The 14,579-nt window shown below is 47.7% G+C and overlaps 1 protein-coding gene across 6 annotated transcripts in view; it reads left to right on the plus strand.

Moving 5' to 3' along the window:
* Positions 1-14,579, plus strand: part of MYO18B (myosin XVIIIB) — a 285,693-nt gene that overhangs the window by 200,868 nt on the left and 70,246 nt on the right. For all 6 annotated transcript variants that reach the window (XM_032256699.1, XM_032256702.1, XM_032256700.1 and 3 more), the window contains 3 exons: positions 2,503-2,586; positions 4,554-4,691; positions 7,422-7,607. In XM_032256699.1, the coding sequence (XP_032112590.1) occupies positions 2,503-2,586; positions 4,554-4,691; positions 7,422-7,607 (408 nt within the window). The remainder of the gene's footprint in view (positions 1-2,502; positions 2,587-4,553; positions 4,692-7,421; positions 7,608-14,579) is intronic.

A 14,579-nucleotide genomic window follows, 5' to 3' on the forward strand; every position in this document is an offset into this window, starting at 1 on the left:
TCTTTCTTTCTTTCTTTCTTTCTTTCTTTCTTTCTTTCTTTCTTTCTTTCTTTCTTTCTTTCTTTCTTTCTTTTTTTTCTTTCTTTCTTCTTTTTCTTTCTTTCCCCCCTTTCTTTCCTTATTCCTATCTATCTATATCTATTTATTCAATATTTACTAAACCCCTGCTATGTAGACACTGTGAAAAATGCTAAGTATACTGTGGTGATGAAAAGCACATTCCATTCCCGCCCTCATGCACCTCACAGTTTAGTGGGCCGGGAGGACCTTATCATATGGTCACCAGAGCAGGGGGAGACTTGCAAACTGAGCCAAGAGTCCAGAAAGGAAATGAACAAAATTCTGCAAATCCTGACCTAGGTTGGGAGTCAGGAAAGGTTTCTCAGAGTAGATGTCACTTGGAGGGAGATCTGAACAAAGAGCAGGAGTTACTTAGATTGGATTGGAGGTGCATTCCAAGCAGAGGAAATAGCACATGCGAAGGGTCTGTGACGGTGTCTTGGAGAGACTGAAAGGAGTCCAGTGAGGAGAATGTGGCACAAGACAGGCCCAGTGACAGAGGAGGATCGGATCGGGGGCTTAGAGGCTGAGATGAGATTGGGTTTTATTTTATGGTTGAAGGGAATCAATTGGCAAGCTTCTCGGGGCAAGAGCAGTTGGAGGGGACCAGCCAGCTTGCCACCCCAGACAGTCAGCTCCATAATGGCAGGGTTCTCCTCTGCCTTGTCCAATGCTGAATTCAGAGCCAAAAAGAGTGTCTGGCCTCGAGGTGCTCAGCAAATCACTGTTGAATAAATGAAACTGAGCTTGTCCAGGGGAAAGACAACTCCAACCTGGCAGATGGAGTGAGGATGAGGAGGAGAGGATGGATGGGCTTGGGAGATGATCAGGAGGCACTAGGGTGGCATGGGTCAAATAGAAACTTTGGGGTGAAGCCAAGGGTGTGATGTGGAACCCCTAGTAGATCTCCACATAACGACTGCATAATGGGGAGGACAGCTCCCTCCAGGCGCAATGAGTGTCTTTCTTGCCATATACCTTCCAGAGACCGTCCAGGGTCAAATGCCTGCCACACTCTGAGTGCATCTGACAGAGGCTGGATCTGAAGGGACTTCTGCTGGACATAGAATAACAATAACAAAATATTGATTATATCACCCACATGGTAACAACCACCTCAAAAATAGCATCTGTCACTGTCTACACTTGCAAATCACGCTAATTTTTATGTTTTGAAATGGAGTCTCTCTCCGCAGCCCAGGGTGGAGTGCAGTGGCGCAATCTCAGTTCACTGCAACCTCCGCCTCCTGGGTCCCGGTTCAAGCAATTCCCCTACCTCAGCCTCCCAAGTAGCTGGGATTACAGGCACAAGCCACCATGCCCAGCTAATTTTTATATTTTTTTAGTAAAGATGGAGTTTCCCCATGTTGGCCAATCTAGTCTTGAACTTCTGACCTAGTGATCCACCTGCCTCGGCCTCCCAAAGTGCTGGGATTACAGGCCTGAGCCACTGTGCCCAGCTGAATCACACTAATTTTTGCCCAGAAGACAGGTTTATTTGTTCAGTTACAAAGGCAGTATATGCATATGTCCATAATAAATAATTTAAATAATAAAGACATAAGAAATAGAAAGTAAAGAGATCCTTCTACCCTCTAGAATTCCTCTCATCAGAGGTAATGAAGTTCAACAGTTGGTTCCATTTTTTTTTTTTTTTTGAGACAGAGTCTTACTCTGTCGCCCAGGCTGGAGTGCAATGGTGTGATCTGGGCTCACTGCAACCTCTGCCTCTCAGGCTCCAGCAATTCCCCTGCCTCAGCCTCCTGAGTAGCTGGGATTACAGGCATATGCCACCACACCTGGCTAATTTTTGTATTTTTAGTAGAGATGGGGTTTCACCATGTTGGTCAGGCTGGTCTCGAACTCCTGACCTCAGGTGATCTGCCTACCTCGGCCTTCCAAAATGCTGGGATTACAGGTGTGAGCCACTGTGCCTGGCAGGTTCTATTTTTTCAAAAAGCCTTTCCTCTTCCCTGCTTCATTTAATCTCTGAACAAACACAATACTGAAACGCTGATCAGAGACTATCAGCCCATTTTACGGATGCAGAGATTGAGGTGCAGAGAGGCTCTGTAGATTGCTGAGGCCAGGATCCAGGTCTAGAACCCCAGTAACCCGACCCTCCGAGTTGCTCTCATCCCTCGGAATCTGGTCCTAGTGCCATGGCCAGCCCACTTCTGTCTGGGTTCTCAGGGATGTATAATAAAATGCTGGACAGCTGACCAAATCCAGGGGCTTATATAATTGGCGTGACTCAGTGAACATTGAAATGAAAGATGTTGAGGAGGATGTGAGAGGTAATTTTTGGGAAACAGCTATTATCATAGAAGCTCTGAGAGATGTAGACATCTGTGGGTGGGGAAAGTAGGGATTTTCAGGGGTGGTTTCCCGGCAAGGCTTATGGTCTCAGGGTGATATATATATATATTTTTATCTCACCAGTCTGCTGCTGACATTGGGCAGATCCAAGAACTCCAGCTGCAGCTGGAGGAAGCCAAGAAGGAGAAGCAGAAGCTTCAAGAACAAGTATGCTCAGAGCCACCCTATACTTGTGTTAGTCACGGTTTTCTTAGAGGGACAGACCTAATAGAAGATATATCTATATATATCTATATATATATATAGATATATATACATATATATACATATACGTATATATATATATCATATATATATATGAGTTTATTGTTTTGAACCCAAATTTATGTCCAGCTGGCTATGATGCACATGGAGAGGAAAAGGGGGGTCAGAAAAATGTGAGGAGACCTTCTGGGGACACGACCTCCATTTTTTTTTTTTTGAGATGGAGTCTCGCTCTGTCACCCAGGCTGGAGTGCAGTGACACAATGTCGGCTCACTGCAACCTCCACCTCCCCGATTCAAGTGATTCTCCTGCCTCAGTCTCACGAGCAGCTGGGATTACAGGTGTCCACCACCACGCTCGGCTAATTTTTGTATTTTTAGTAGAGATGGGTTCCACCATTGTTGGCCAGGCTGGTCTCGAACTCCTGACCTCAGGTGATCTGCCCTCCTCAGCCTCCCAAAGTGCTGGGATTATAGGTGTGAGCCATCAGACCTGGCCGGGGAATTTGTTAAGTATTAACTTACGTGATCACAAAGTCCCGCAGTAGGCTGTCTGCAAGCTGAGGAGCAAGGATACCCAGTCTGAGTCCCCACACTGAAGAACATGGAGTCTGACGTTCAAGGGCATAAAGCATCCAGCACAGGAGAAGGCTGTAGACTGGGAGGCTAGGCCCATCTCTGTCCTCTTCACATTTTTCAGTCTGCTTTATATTGACTGGAAGCTGATGAGAGGGTGCCCACCAGATTAAGAGTGGATCCGCCTTCCGCAGCCCACTGACTCAAATGTTACTCTCTTTTGGCAACAACCTCACAGACACACCCAGGATCAATACTTTGTGTCCTTCAACTGAATCAAGTTGACACTCAGTATTAACCCTCACAGGGAGGAAGAGAGGGATTCTCCCTGGGCACACACTTATACTTTGGACCCTGGAAACTGTTTCTTTTATTCTGTTATTCGTTATTTCATCCCAATACTCAATTCCAGCTGTGTGCCTGGTGAATTGAGACAGTCCGTTAGAGAGACAGACACACGCACACACACTCACACTCATTAACTCTTGCCTGGCTTGTTGAATCCAAGCATGCCCCATGCACTGAGACTCAGCCGTTCAGTATAGAATTTTCTCCCTCTGAGAAACGGCTCCAAGAACAGAGGGATGGTCTGTGCTGGGGACACCATGATCTTTTGTGAAATCTTCCTTTGAAGCCAGGGTCCCTGCAAACATCTCTGGCTTTCCGTCGTGACCCTGACAGATGCTGATATCCATGAAATTTTCAAAACTCTTCTAGAACTGTTGCATGTGCCTGCTTAAAGTGACTGTTGGAGTGACCAGGTCTCAAGCAGTTTTTTGTGGGTGCTGAGTAACAGCATGCACAACCAATGACATAGCAGCAGTGGCCACCTGCTGGGTGCTTGTTATGCACCAGTCACTAATCTCCTTCAATCCTCACAAGAAAAATGGAGAAACTGAGGCTCAAGCAAAAGAACTGACTTTCCCAGACTCACACACCAGGCGCAAACCTGGCTCCCAAATCCACCTTTGCTTGCATCTTTTGATGGTGTAGCTTGTTGCCCACAGACTGGCTTTGCTTATTGATCAGAGCAGGGAAGGAGGGGAGGGAAGCACTGATTAAAAGTCTTGTTTTGAATTCTGAAGACATAAGAAGCATCACCTCCCAGCACCTGAGACCCAGGATCAGGGTCTGGTGTAAGGGTCCAATGAGGGTCCCAAGATTGAGACCCGGCAATTCTTGCCTGTGCAGACGTTTACCATGCAGCACACCTGAGCAGAGAAGGAGGTGGTATGAATAGCTCCCCCCACCCTCCCAGGCTGGGTCCTGCCTGTGTCTCTGTCCTGGTATCAGGGACAGCAGATGGCCAGTAGACTTCTCTCTTGTACCCACAGCTGCAGGTGGCTCAGATGCGCATTGAGCACCTGGAGCAGTCCACCGTGGATCGAGCCATCGTCAGCAGGCAGGAGGCAGTCATCTGTGACCTGGAGAATAAGACGGAGTTCCAGAAGGTGCAGATTAAGAGATTTGAGGTACATCGTGATACATACATAATGCTTGCGCCAAGAACAGGGAGAGTTTTGTGTAAGCTTCATTCATCCTTCTGCTACTTATCTATGTGCTCACATGCCTTTATCTAGATACACATTACTCACCCACTTCTCACCCAAGCTCCTCCTCCTTCCATTATACCATCCCTCAAGCCACCTACCATTTACCTAGCCATCCTTGTGTACCTCCCCCCACCTCCTTCCACCCTCATGGGCCCATTCATCCATCCTTCCTTCCATCTGTTCCTCCTTTTCCCTTCACTTTTTCTTCTCTTCCTCTACTAGTTTTTCTTCAGCCCTCAACCCCTCCGTCTGCCCATTCTTTTATGTATTGATCCACTTCTTCCTATCTCCATCCAGCTACTCAACCACTTACATGCCCAACACTCATCTTGAACAGAAATTTATTTTGCACCCAGTGTGTGCTAGGCCCTGTTTTAGGTGCACAGAAGACAGATGTATGACACAGACCTGCTTTCAGAAGCATATATCTTTGTAAGCCATGTGGGTAAGATATATATATATATATATCTGTAATATGGAGAGAGGGCTGTGATGTTTAGGGGATAGAGATCTTTTTAAGACTCAAGAATCAGGAAGGCTTCTGGAAGGAGGTGGCATTAATGCTGAACCTTGAAGGACACGTAAGACTTGGATGGACTGGAGTGGGGCTGGTGATTACATTCCCATTGCCCTTGAGCTGGGAACACAGGTGTTTACTTCTTCAGCTCTGTAGGCCAATGACATGGGACATTTACAGAAGACATCACCATTGTCAAAATCCTTTCCCATCAGCCACTCCACTTGATGTTTCATATAGTCCTGTGAGGCTGGTGGGATGAGCCTTACTGATGAGAAGATGACCCCAGAGAGGTCAAGTGACTTGCTCAAGACAAAGCCAGGCAGTGTATGGGCCAAGGTAGATTGACACCTGACCTTCGCTTCTTCCTGGTTTCAGGTTCCAACTTCTCTGCAGCCAGCTGGCTTCACTGCACCAAGACAATGTGTCTAGACAGCTGGGAGGCTGCATTCCTCATTCTGAAACATTTCCCCCTGATCTCCCTAGGGGCATTTGGTCTCCAATAAGCCTGTTATAGATGAAGAACAGAGAGAAATTCTTCTTTGCTTTGACCCTCAGTGTTTCCCAGAAATTGCTCAAGGGATCCTGCAAGGCATGAGTGTCTCTGTAGATCACCATGAAACTTTGATCTACTATATTTTAAATGATTAAATATGTAAAGTTGGGCCATATCACATGCCATTTTAAAACCTGGTTCCAGCATAGTGAAACGAGAACACAGGAGAAAAGAAAATGAGTGTAGCGAAACTTCAAATGGAAAGATTCTATCTCCAAATTCAATTTTCCCCTCTGCCACCATTATTTGAATTTAGTAGAATCCTGGGTCCTGGAGGTGTAGAGATGGGACACTTCAAAGACAGTTTGAGAACTCCTTGCACTCTTCCTGCTGTTCTTGGAATTGTTGCTGAACTTCATATGAGAGGTGAACCAAATAGGAAAGCATTTCTTTTAGGTTAGGGTTCAATGTCTGATCTGGAGGCTGCTATCCCCACTGCCTGCAGCTACAGAAGAAGAGCTCAGAGTCCTTAGCAGGGGCTTGAAATATTCATGTGGGCCCCATCTTCTGTCAACACTGGAGTGTTTGCTCATCAGGATCGATTGGCTCCAGGCTGGCCGGCCAATTACTGAATTCTGCAGAACAGTCCTTGGGTTTGTTTTCCGTGGCTCTCATGAAGGCCAAAACACTTTTCTCTCTATTGTTTCATTGTGTCCTCAAGGAGTCCCCATCCCCTCTGCCACCAGGAAAGGAAAAGTGTCATAAAATAGTAAGGCTGAAGCTCATGGGAGATTACCTGAACACCCTCATTTTGTAAATCAGGAAACAAAAACCCATGTGGGGTAAAGGTTTTTGACCTCAGCATAGTTCTCTCTTCATTGCACCAGCCCCTTGGGATAAATAGGAGCTGTTAAAAAAATTTAATAATTCCAAACCCTTATCTGGCACAACCTATGTGCCAGGCACCCAAGCCTTCTGCATACCAAGGAATTAGATTCTGACAGTGTTCCTGGGACACAGGTGTTATCATTATCCCTGTCTCTCAGAGAGACTCAGTAACCTGCCCAAGGTCACACAGCCAGGAAGAGGTAGAGGTGGGATTTGAACCCAGAGCGTCTTGGGGTGAGAGTTCTCATAAATATGCTACACTGCCTCTCGGAATAGCCATTATCTTTTTTTTTCCCCCCGAGATGAGTCTCTTTCTGTTGCCCAGACTAGAGTGCAGTGGCAAGAATTTGGCTCACTGCAACCTCTGCCTCCCAGGTTCAATAAGTTCTGGTGCCTCAGCCTCCCAATAGCTGGGATTATAGGCACATGCCACCATGCCCGACTAATTTTTGCATTTTTAGTAGAGAGGGGTTTTTGCCATGTTGGCCAGGCTGGTCTCTAACTCCTGACCTCAGGTGATCTGCCTGCCTCAGCCTCCCAAAGTGCTGGTACTACAGGCCTGAGCACCACACCTAGCCATCATTTTTTGTATGTTGTTAAATTCTTCATTTTTGTAGCAGACATCAGTATTCTCATCCTGATTATAAAAACACAGGAAACTTGGCAAAGGACTTCTCTTCCTGAGGCTCCCTGTTTCATACCCCTGGCCTCTAACTCCAAGGTGGGCATGTGTCTCTGCCCCTCCCAGGTCCTGGTGATCCGGCTTCGGGACAGCCTGATCAAGATGGGGGAGGAGCTTTCGCAGGCGGCCGCATCTGAGTCCCAGCAGCGGGAGAGCAGCCAATACTACCAGCGGCGCCTGGAGGAGCTGAAGGCCGACATGGAAGAGCTGATGCAGCGCGAGGCGGAGGCCAGCCGGCGGTGCATGGAGCTGGTGAGTCCTGTCCCCATCATGGGCTCTTAGCGATTGAGGGTTTGCAATGGGGTACAGCCCCCCTTTCTTAAGACTTCTGCATGGGAGACTCATGGGCTTGCGTCCTGGGCCTCTGGGGTGTGTCGGGAGCCAGGAGAAACCAGAAGAATAGCGGGCTGAGACAACGCTGTCATTGGCTGCACATCCTGGGGGTGGGCCCAAGGTGGACCAATGGCCTTCCCTGATGCTGGATGGCCACCAAGTTCATTTACATATCAGATTCCAGACTTTCTTTTCTTGCTCCATTCATTCCACTGCAATGGCAGGACGGCCTCATACAAAAGAGGAAAGAACCGGCGTCTATGAACTGCCTGTCTTTCAGTGGGTCTCAACATCCGTAATATCCTATAATCCTCGTGTCAGCCCTGTGAAGTCAGAATCATTGCCCCCATTTCACAGATGAGGAAACCGGGCCTTCCAAAAGGGGCGGTGACTAGTCTAAGGCCACATTTAGTAAACACACAGCTGTTTCTGGGCTGTTAATAGCAACAACAGAAGTGAAAGATACAAATGATGATTCAAGCCACCGTATGTGAAGTGTTTGCTAGCGACTAGGTTCTGAAGGAAACATTTCTCATGTAAATCCTCATTTCAGAACCCTGAGGTAGGTGCTACCTTGATGTCCATTATATGATGCACGGAGATACCAACTTACCAGATTGAGTTCCCGAATGGTACATTTGTTTGCCCAGGGTCACACAGGAGTAAGAATTTGCACCCAGGGCTGCCTGACAATGTAGTCTCTGCTTTTAGTCATCAATTCATACTTTGTCTCCAGGATGGTCCGAGAAACACTTTATTGTTTTGTCGAGGCAGAGTCTTGCACTGTTGCCCAGGCTGGAGTGCAGTTGCGTGATCTCAGCTCACTGCAACCTCTGCCTCCCAGGTTCAAGTGATTCTCGTGCCTCAGCCTCCTGAGTACCTGGGACTATAGGCATGAGCCACCATGTCTGGTTAATTTTTTGTATTTCACTAGAGACAGGGTTTCACTATGTTGCCTAGGCTGGTCTCAAACTCCTGAGCTCAGATAATCTGCCCACTTCAGCCTCCCAAAGTGCTAGGATTACAGCTGTGAGCCACTGCGCCCAGCCCCAAGGAACATTTTAAAATTTGTTTCCTGCCTAATGGGAAGGTTTCTCCGTCATTCAGAGGGTTGTTCTAAGAAGATTCTGCACAGGTCACAGAACATCTAAGAGTCTCTTCCACCTTTTCTCCATGGGGTCAGATATCACTAAGGTTTCAGATTTCTGATTCCGTGACCTGGGGGGTATGTGGCACCCCCATTCTCTACCATCACACAGCCTTACAGAGACACCCACCGTATGCCAATGCCTGGCCCAGAGGTCTCTAAATGACACTCGCTCTCTCTTTCCTGCATTTCACTCGGATGTTGTGAGAGGTCTCACCAACTTGTTCTTCCTACAGCAAATATATTAATACGTCTTGGGCCACTGTCTCTCAGCCAGTGTCATCCCATCAGCTTTGCCCTTGACAAGCCGCTGCCTGGCTCTTCTGTGAGGGGACGGTAAGGCGCCACACAGAGACAGAGGTTTCCAGACAAAGTCCAGGCCTTCTGACTGGCAGTTCCTCCACGCCCACGGCCCCTCTTTCCTCCAACTGACAGGATAACTTCCTCATTAACCAGCCCCGTTTCTCATGCAGCCGAGTGTCCCTCCTGCACGCTCTGGCTGGAAGGAGAGAACATCCCCAGCCTTTCTCCTCTGATGTCTTCTTTAGCCAGGCACTCAGGCATTCTGGACAGATCAAATAGTGATTTTCTTCCTCTCTGTCCCTTGATCTCTTATTCTCTGTCTCTTCTCTCTCTTTCCTCTTCCTGTCCCCGTTCCTGGGGCCGTATTCAGATCTTGAAAGGCCCTGGAATACTGAGAAGATTATAGCATAGCTCCCACCTAGGAATCATAGTGTAGCCCCCACATAGGAATCAAAACGGACACAACACAAAATCTGAAAGAGCTTCCATGCCTGCAGAAATCAGACCTGCGTCTTTCTCCCATCTCTGATGGCAAGACTCTGGAAAAGTTTATTGAAGCTGAACTTGTCTCTTTGGTTTGGTGGGTGTAGTTGCGAGGAGTGTTCATTTCCTAAAATTGTCATAGAAATTATCAAAAGCTGCATAGCTTAAAACAACGGAAACTCATTCTCTCACAGCTCTGGAGCCTGCAGTCTGAAGTCAAGGTGCGCGCAGAGCTACGCTCCCTCTGAAGGCTCTGGAAGGACACACTTCCTTGTCTCTTCCAGCGTCCGCCGGCTCCAGTGCCGCTTGGTTTGTGGTTGCATCCCTCCAGTTCTGCCTCGGTGATGGCTTTCTTCTCTGTGTACGTGTGTCCCAAGTATTCCTCTACCTTTTCCTTATAAAGACAACTGTAATTAGATTCAGGGCTCACTCTAAATCCACGTTGATCTCACTTTCAGATCCTTACCTTAATCATATCTACAACCCCTTTTTCTTTTTCCTTTTTTTTTTGAGACAGAGTCTTGCTCTGTCACCCAGGCTGGAGTGCAGTGGCACAATCTCAGCTCACAGCAACCTCCGCCTCCTGGGTTCAAGCAATTCTCCTGCCTCAGCCTCCTGAGTAGCTGGGACTACAGGCAGGCACCACCACGCCTGCCTAATTTTTATATTTTTAATAGAGGTGGAGTTTCATCATGTTGGCCAGGCTGGTCTTGAACTCCTGACCTCAGGTGATCCACTCGCCTCAGCCTCCCAAAGTGCTGAGTTTACAGGCGTAAGCCACCACGCTCAGCCTACAAACCCTTTTTCTAAATGAGATCACATTCACAAATCTCAGGTGGACTTGTCTTTTGGGAGGCTACCCTCTAAGCCACTGGTGCTTAAGGATCAACCCTGTTGATTTTACCCTATTTAGGTATTTTTCAGATTCACCCCTCCTGACCCATTCTTGCTTCACTGTCTTTATTTAAGCACCATCCGCTCTGGTCTGGGCTTCTGTAGTGACTTCTCCCTCGTCTCCCCACTTTCCCTCCAGTCTTGCTGCTCCCTGCAGGAGATCTTTCAAGGAGCATAGCTCACTGTGTTATTTCTGTGCTAAGAAATCTTCTTTGGGGGCGGATGTGTTGGCTCCTGCCTTGTAATCCTAGCACTTTGGGAGGATGAATGAGAGGATCACTTCAGGCCGGGAGTTCATGGGCAACATAGCAAGACCCCATCTCTATGAAAGACAGAGAGAGAGAGAGAGAAGGAAGAAAGGAAGGAAGGAAGGAAGGAAGGAAGGAAGGAAGGAAGGAAGGAAGGAAGGAGGGGAGGGGAAGAAAAAAAAGAGACAGAAGGAAAGAAAGAAAGAAGTTGGAAGGCATATTTCAGCTTGGTTGGCATTCTGAAGTTATCCAGCACATGCTGCCATTTCCTTAGTGATTCTGTGGAAGAACGAAGCACCACGGATAAGGTCAGGCTAGCAGCCTCTTCCAAATACTGGTTGTCCCAAAACTCTCCAACATATTTGCTTCCAAATATTTCCTTTGCCTTTGAGCTCTGGGAAATTTCCACTGGGAGGAGAGAGGAAGTCATACTTTCTTGTATCACTCATGGATTCATTCAACAAATACCTATTCAGCACCGGCTATAAGCACGGCACAGGAAGAGGCATTGCTGAGGAAGGGCAAGGAATCGTAAGGTCCTGCTGTGCAGAAGTTCACAGTGTGCCCAAAACAGGGCTCAGTGAGAGAATTAAGTCCTCACTGTCATTTAAAGTGGAGTCTTGCTGCGGAGGGCCCCTCCTCTAGGTGTGGCATCCTGGTACTGTCCCTGGCTTCTTAAGACGGTCATCCCACTGTTTGTGTCCATGCCACCAGCGTGCCTTCCCTCATCCCATTTCTGTAAGAGGAGGGGCAGCTTCTTTGTGTTGCACGTTCTCTCTAAACCACACAAAAATCCTACAAGGCAGCCAGAGCTTTGGTTCTTTCCTTCAGGCAATATATATCCATAGTTTTTACTAGATGCTGGATACCCAGTGAGGAACAGCACACACCTTTGCTCCCCAGGAGCTCATACATGGAAATATATAACTGCATGAGAAAATACAGCTAAGACCATTGCTGGTATACTTTATACAAATGTGGAGTTTCCTCCATAATGAGAGCTCAGAGCTGTCACAGGCAAAACAAAGGGGCATGCACTGTGATTTGAGGGGTTTTAGAAGGCCGGTTGGCACCAAATCTCTCTCCCATGCCCACTGTCACTGCCACAAGTCCATTTCTTTGGGCGAAGTATTGCCTTCTCCCTCTTCTGTTTTTTAAAATTATTATTGTTATTAGTATTATTTTTAGTTGAGACAGAGTCTTAGTCACCAAGGCTGGAGCGCAGTGGCACAATCATAGCTCATTGCAGCCTCCAACTCCTGGGCATAAGTGATTCTCCTGCCTCAGTCTCCAGAGTAGCTGAGGCTACAAGTGCATACCACTGCATCTGGCTAATTTTTCAATTTTTTAATAGAAATGGGGTCTCACTACTTTGACCAGGCTGGTCTTGAACTACTGGCCTCAAGTGATCCTCCTGCCTCAGCCTCCCAAAGTGCTGGGATTATAAGCATGAGTCACCACTCCTGGCCTGTCTTCGTTTTTGGAACTCAAATCCTCCCTGGAAAGGATAGAATAAATTTCCTAACTCCATAGACCAAGCATTCATTTATTCATTTCATCACCAGATGTTTACGGAGTTGTTCTGTGCTCAAGCCCTTTGAAGAAGTTGTCCTTTTCAGCACTTAATGTCAACCTCAGCAAGTGGAGAAGGTAGAGGGGCCAGGGTGTGGGGTTGTCCAGGGCTGCAGGGTCAGGAAGGGCAGCGAGGGGATCAGTGTCCCCACGTGTCCTGTGCTAAAGCCATCACCAAGTCACCCTGCTGCCCTTGCAACCCAACCTTGCTGAAAAATGGCTCCGCTCTAGAGCCCAAAAAAGGATCCAGTGCTCTGGGCCCTGGTGAGCAGCGGGAAGGATGTTGATGGATCTCCTGTCCACATTCCTTTCTGCCCGTCCCCAGCCTGTACTATTTGTCAGTGTTGGTGTTGGTTTAAAGGACTGTGAGTTGTTGCATGTGAATGATTGATGCCCCCAGCTGACTCTCCTGCACATCCAGATCAGGATCAATTACCCCGCCGGTGGAACTTTGCTTCCCAGAAAAAAGAAAAATGAGGTTTTGCCATTAATTTTAGTAAATGTGCTATTCCTGGAGACTCCAGGAGCCATTATGGAGAAAATAATATTCTGGCTCTAAATCATTCCAGTCCCTTTGTGATTAGAGCGATGAAACAGCTCGTCCATGGATGTATATCCTGTTGTTTTTCAGTAGTTACAGGGCCCAAGGGAAACCACCCACTCCAGGACTGGGCATCCAAGGGGTGCCCGAGGATGCTGGAAGCCCTGATGCTGATGGGAAGGCCTGCCTTCGGCCTGCCAGGTGCACCTGTTTCAGAAGCTGCACCCATTGGGTTTTACCCTTCATCACTTTGTCCTGATTAGAGAATCAGGCCTGGTTTTGACTTTCCCCTAATCCAGGTGTCCTTTTCACAAGTTCCCCAGCAACTCGGATGGTTCTTACCCTTCCTGCATCCACCCAGCGACCTGAGCTAGAAATCGCAGCAACTTGTCTCCCCCTCGCTCACACCGCTTAATGATCAACCCTGTTGATTTTACCCTATTTAAGTAATTTTCAAATTCACCCTTCCTGACCCATTCTTGCTTCTGCTGTCTTTATTTAAGCACCATCCCCTCTGGTCTGGGCTTCTATAGTGACTTCTCCCTCGTCTCCCCACTTTTGCTCCAGCCTAGCTCCTCCCTGCAGGAGATCTTTCAAGAAAGAAGCATAGCCTACTGTTATTTCTCTGCTAAAAAATCTTCTATGGGGCCGGATGTGTTGGCTCATGCCTTATAATCCTAGCACTTTGGGAGGACGAGTGGGAGGATCACTTCAGACCAGGAGTTCAAGACCAGCCTGGACAACATAGCAAGACCCCATCTCTTTGAAAGATAAGGAAGGAAGGAAGGAAAGAAGGAAGGAAGGAAGGAAGGAAGGAAGGAAGGAAGGAAGGAAGGAAGGAAGGAAGGAAGGAAGGAAGGAAAAAGAAAGAAAGAGCAAGAGGGGGAGGGAGGAAGGAAGGAAAGAAAAGAAAGGGAAAGGAAGGAAGGAGGAATTAGCTAGGTCTGCTGGCATGTACCTGTAGGTCCAGCTACTCAGGAGGCTGCAGTGGAGGATTGCTAGAGCCCAGGAATTCAAGGCTACAGTGAGCTATGATTGTACCACTGCACTCCAGCCTGGGTAAGAACCCCCATTGAAAGAAAGAAAGAGAGAGAGAAAGCAAAGAAAGAGAGAGAGAAAGAGAGAGAAAGGAGAGAAGGAAGGAAGGAAAGAAAGAAAGAAAGGGAGGGAAAAAAATGAAATGAAACTTTCTATGGGTCTCCATTGCCTTCAGAAGAAAGTTCAAACTGCTTCCTATGACCTACAGGAAATCCAACCTCTAAATCTTTCGTCCTTTGGTTGTCTGCTTCTCATGCTCTTACCTGTCCTACGTAAGCACAAAGGCAAGTGTTGAGGATGCTATCATTTGAATGTTTGTCCCCCAAGCGTCATGTTGAAATCTGATTCTCAGTGTTGGAAGTGAGGCCTCGTAGGAGGAGTTTGGGTCACGGGGCAGATCCCTCATGAATTGCTGCTGCCTCCTCATGGTAAAGACTGAGTTCTCACTGTGCTAGCTCTCCCCAGAGCCTCCCTGAGAAACGGCTGTGGGAAACACCCTGGCACCGCCTGCTCTCCGTCCTGCTTCTGCTCTCACCGTGTGAGCTCTGCATACACCAGCCCCCCTTCCCTTTCTGTCATGAGTGGAAACAGCTGAGACCCTCACTAGACACAGATGCTGGTGCCACACTTCTGTGTCGCCTGCAGAACCGTGAGCCAAATAAACC

This window comes from Sapajus apella, unplaced genomic scaffold (genome assembly GCF_009761245.1).
Source record: "Sapajus apella isolate SASKATOON/1434 unplaced genomic scaffold, GSC_monkey_1.0 scaffold95, whole genome shotgun sequence".
NCBI lineage: Eukaryota > Metazoa > Chordata > Mammalia > Primates > Cebidae > Sapajus > Sapajus apella.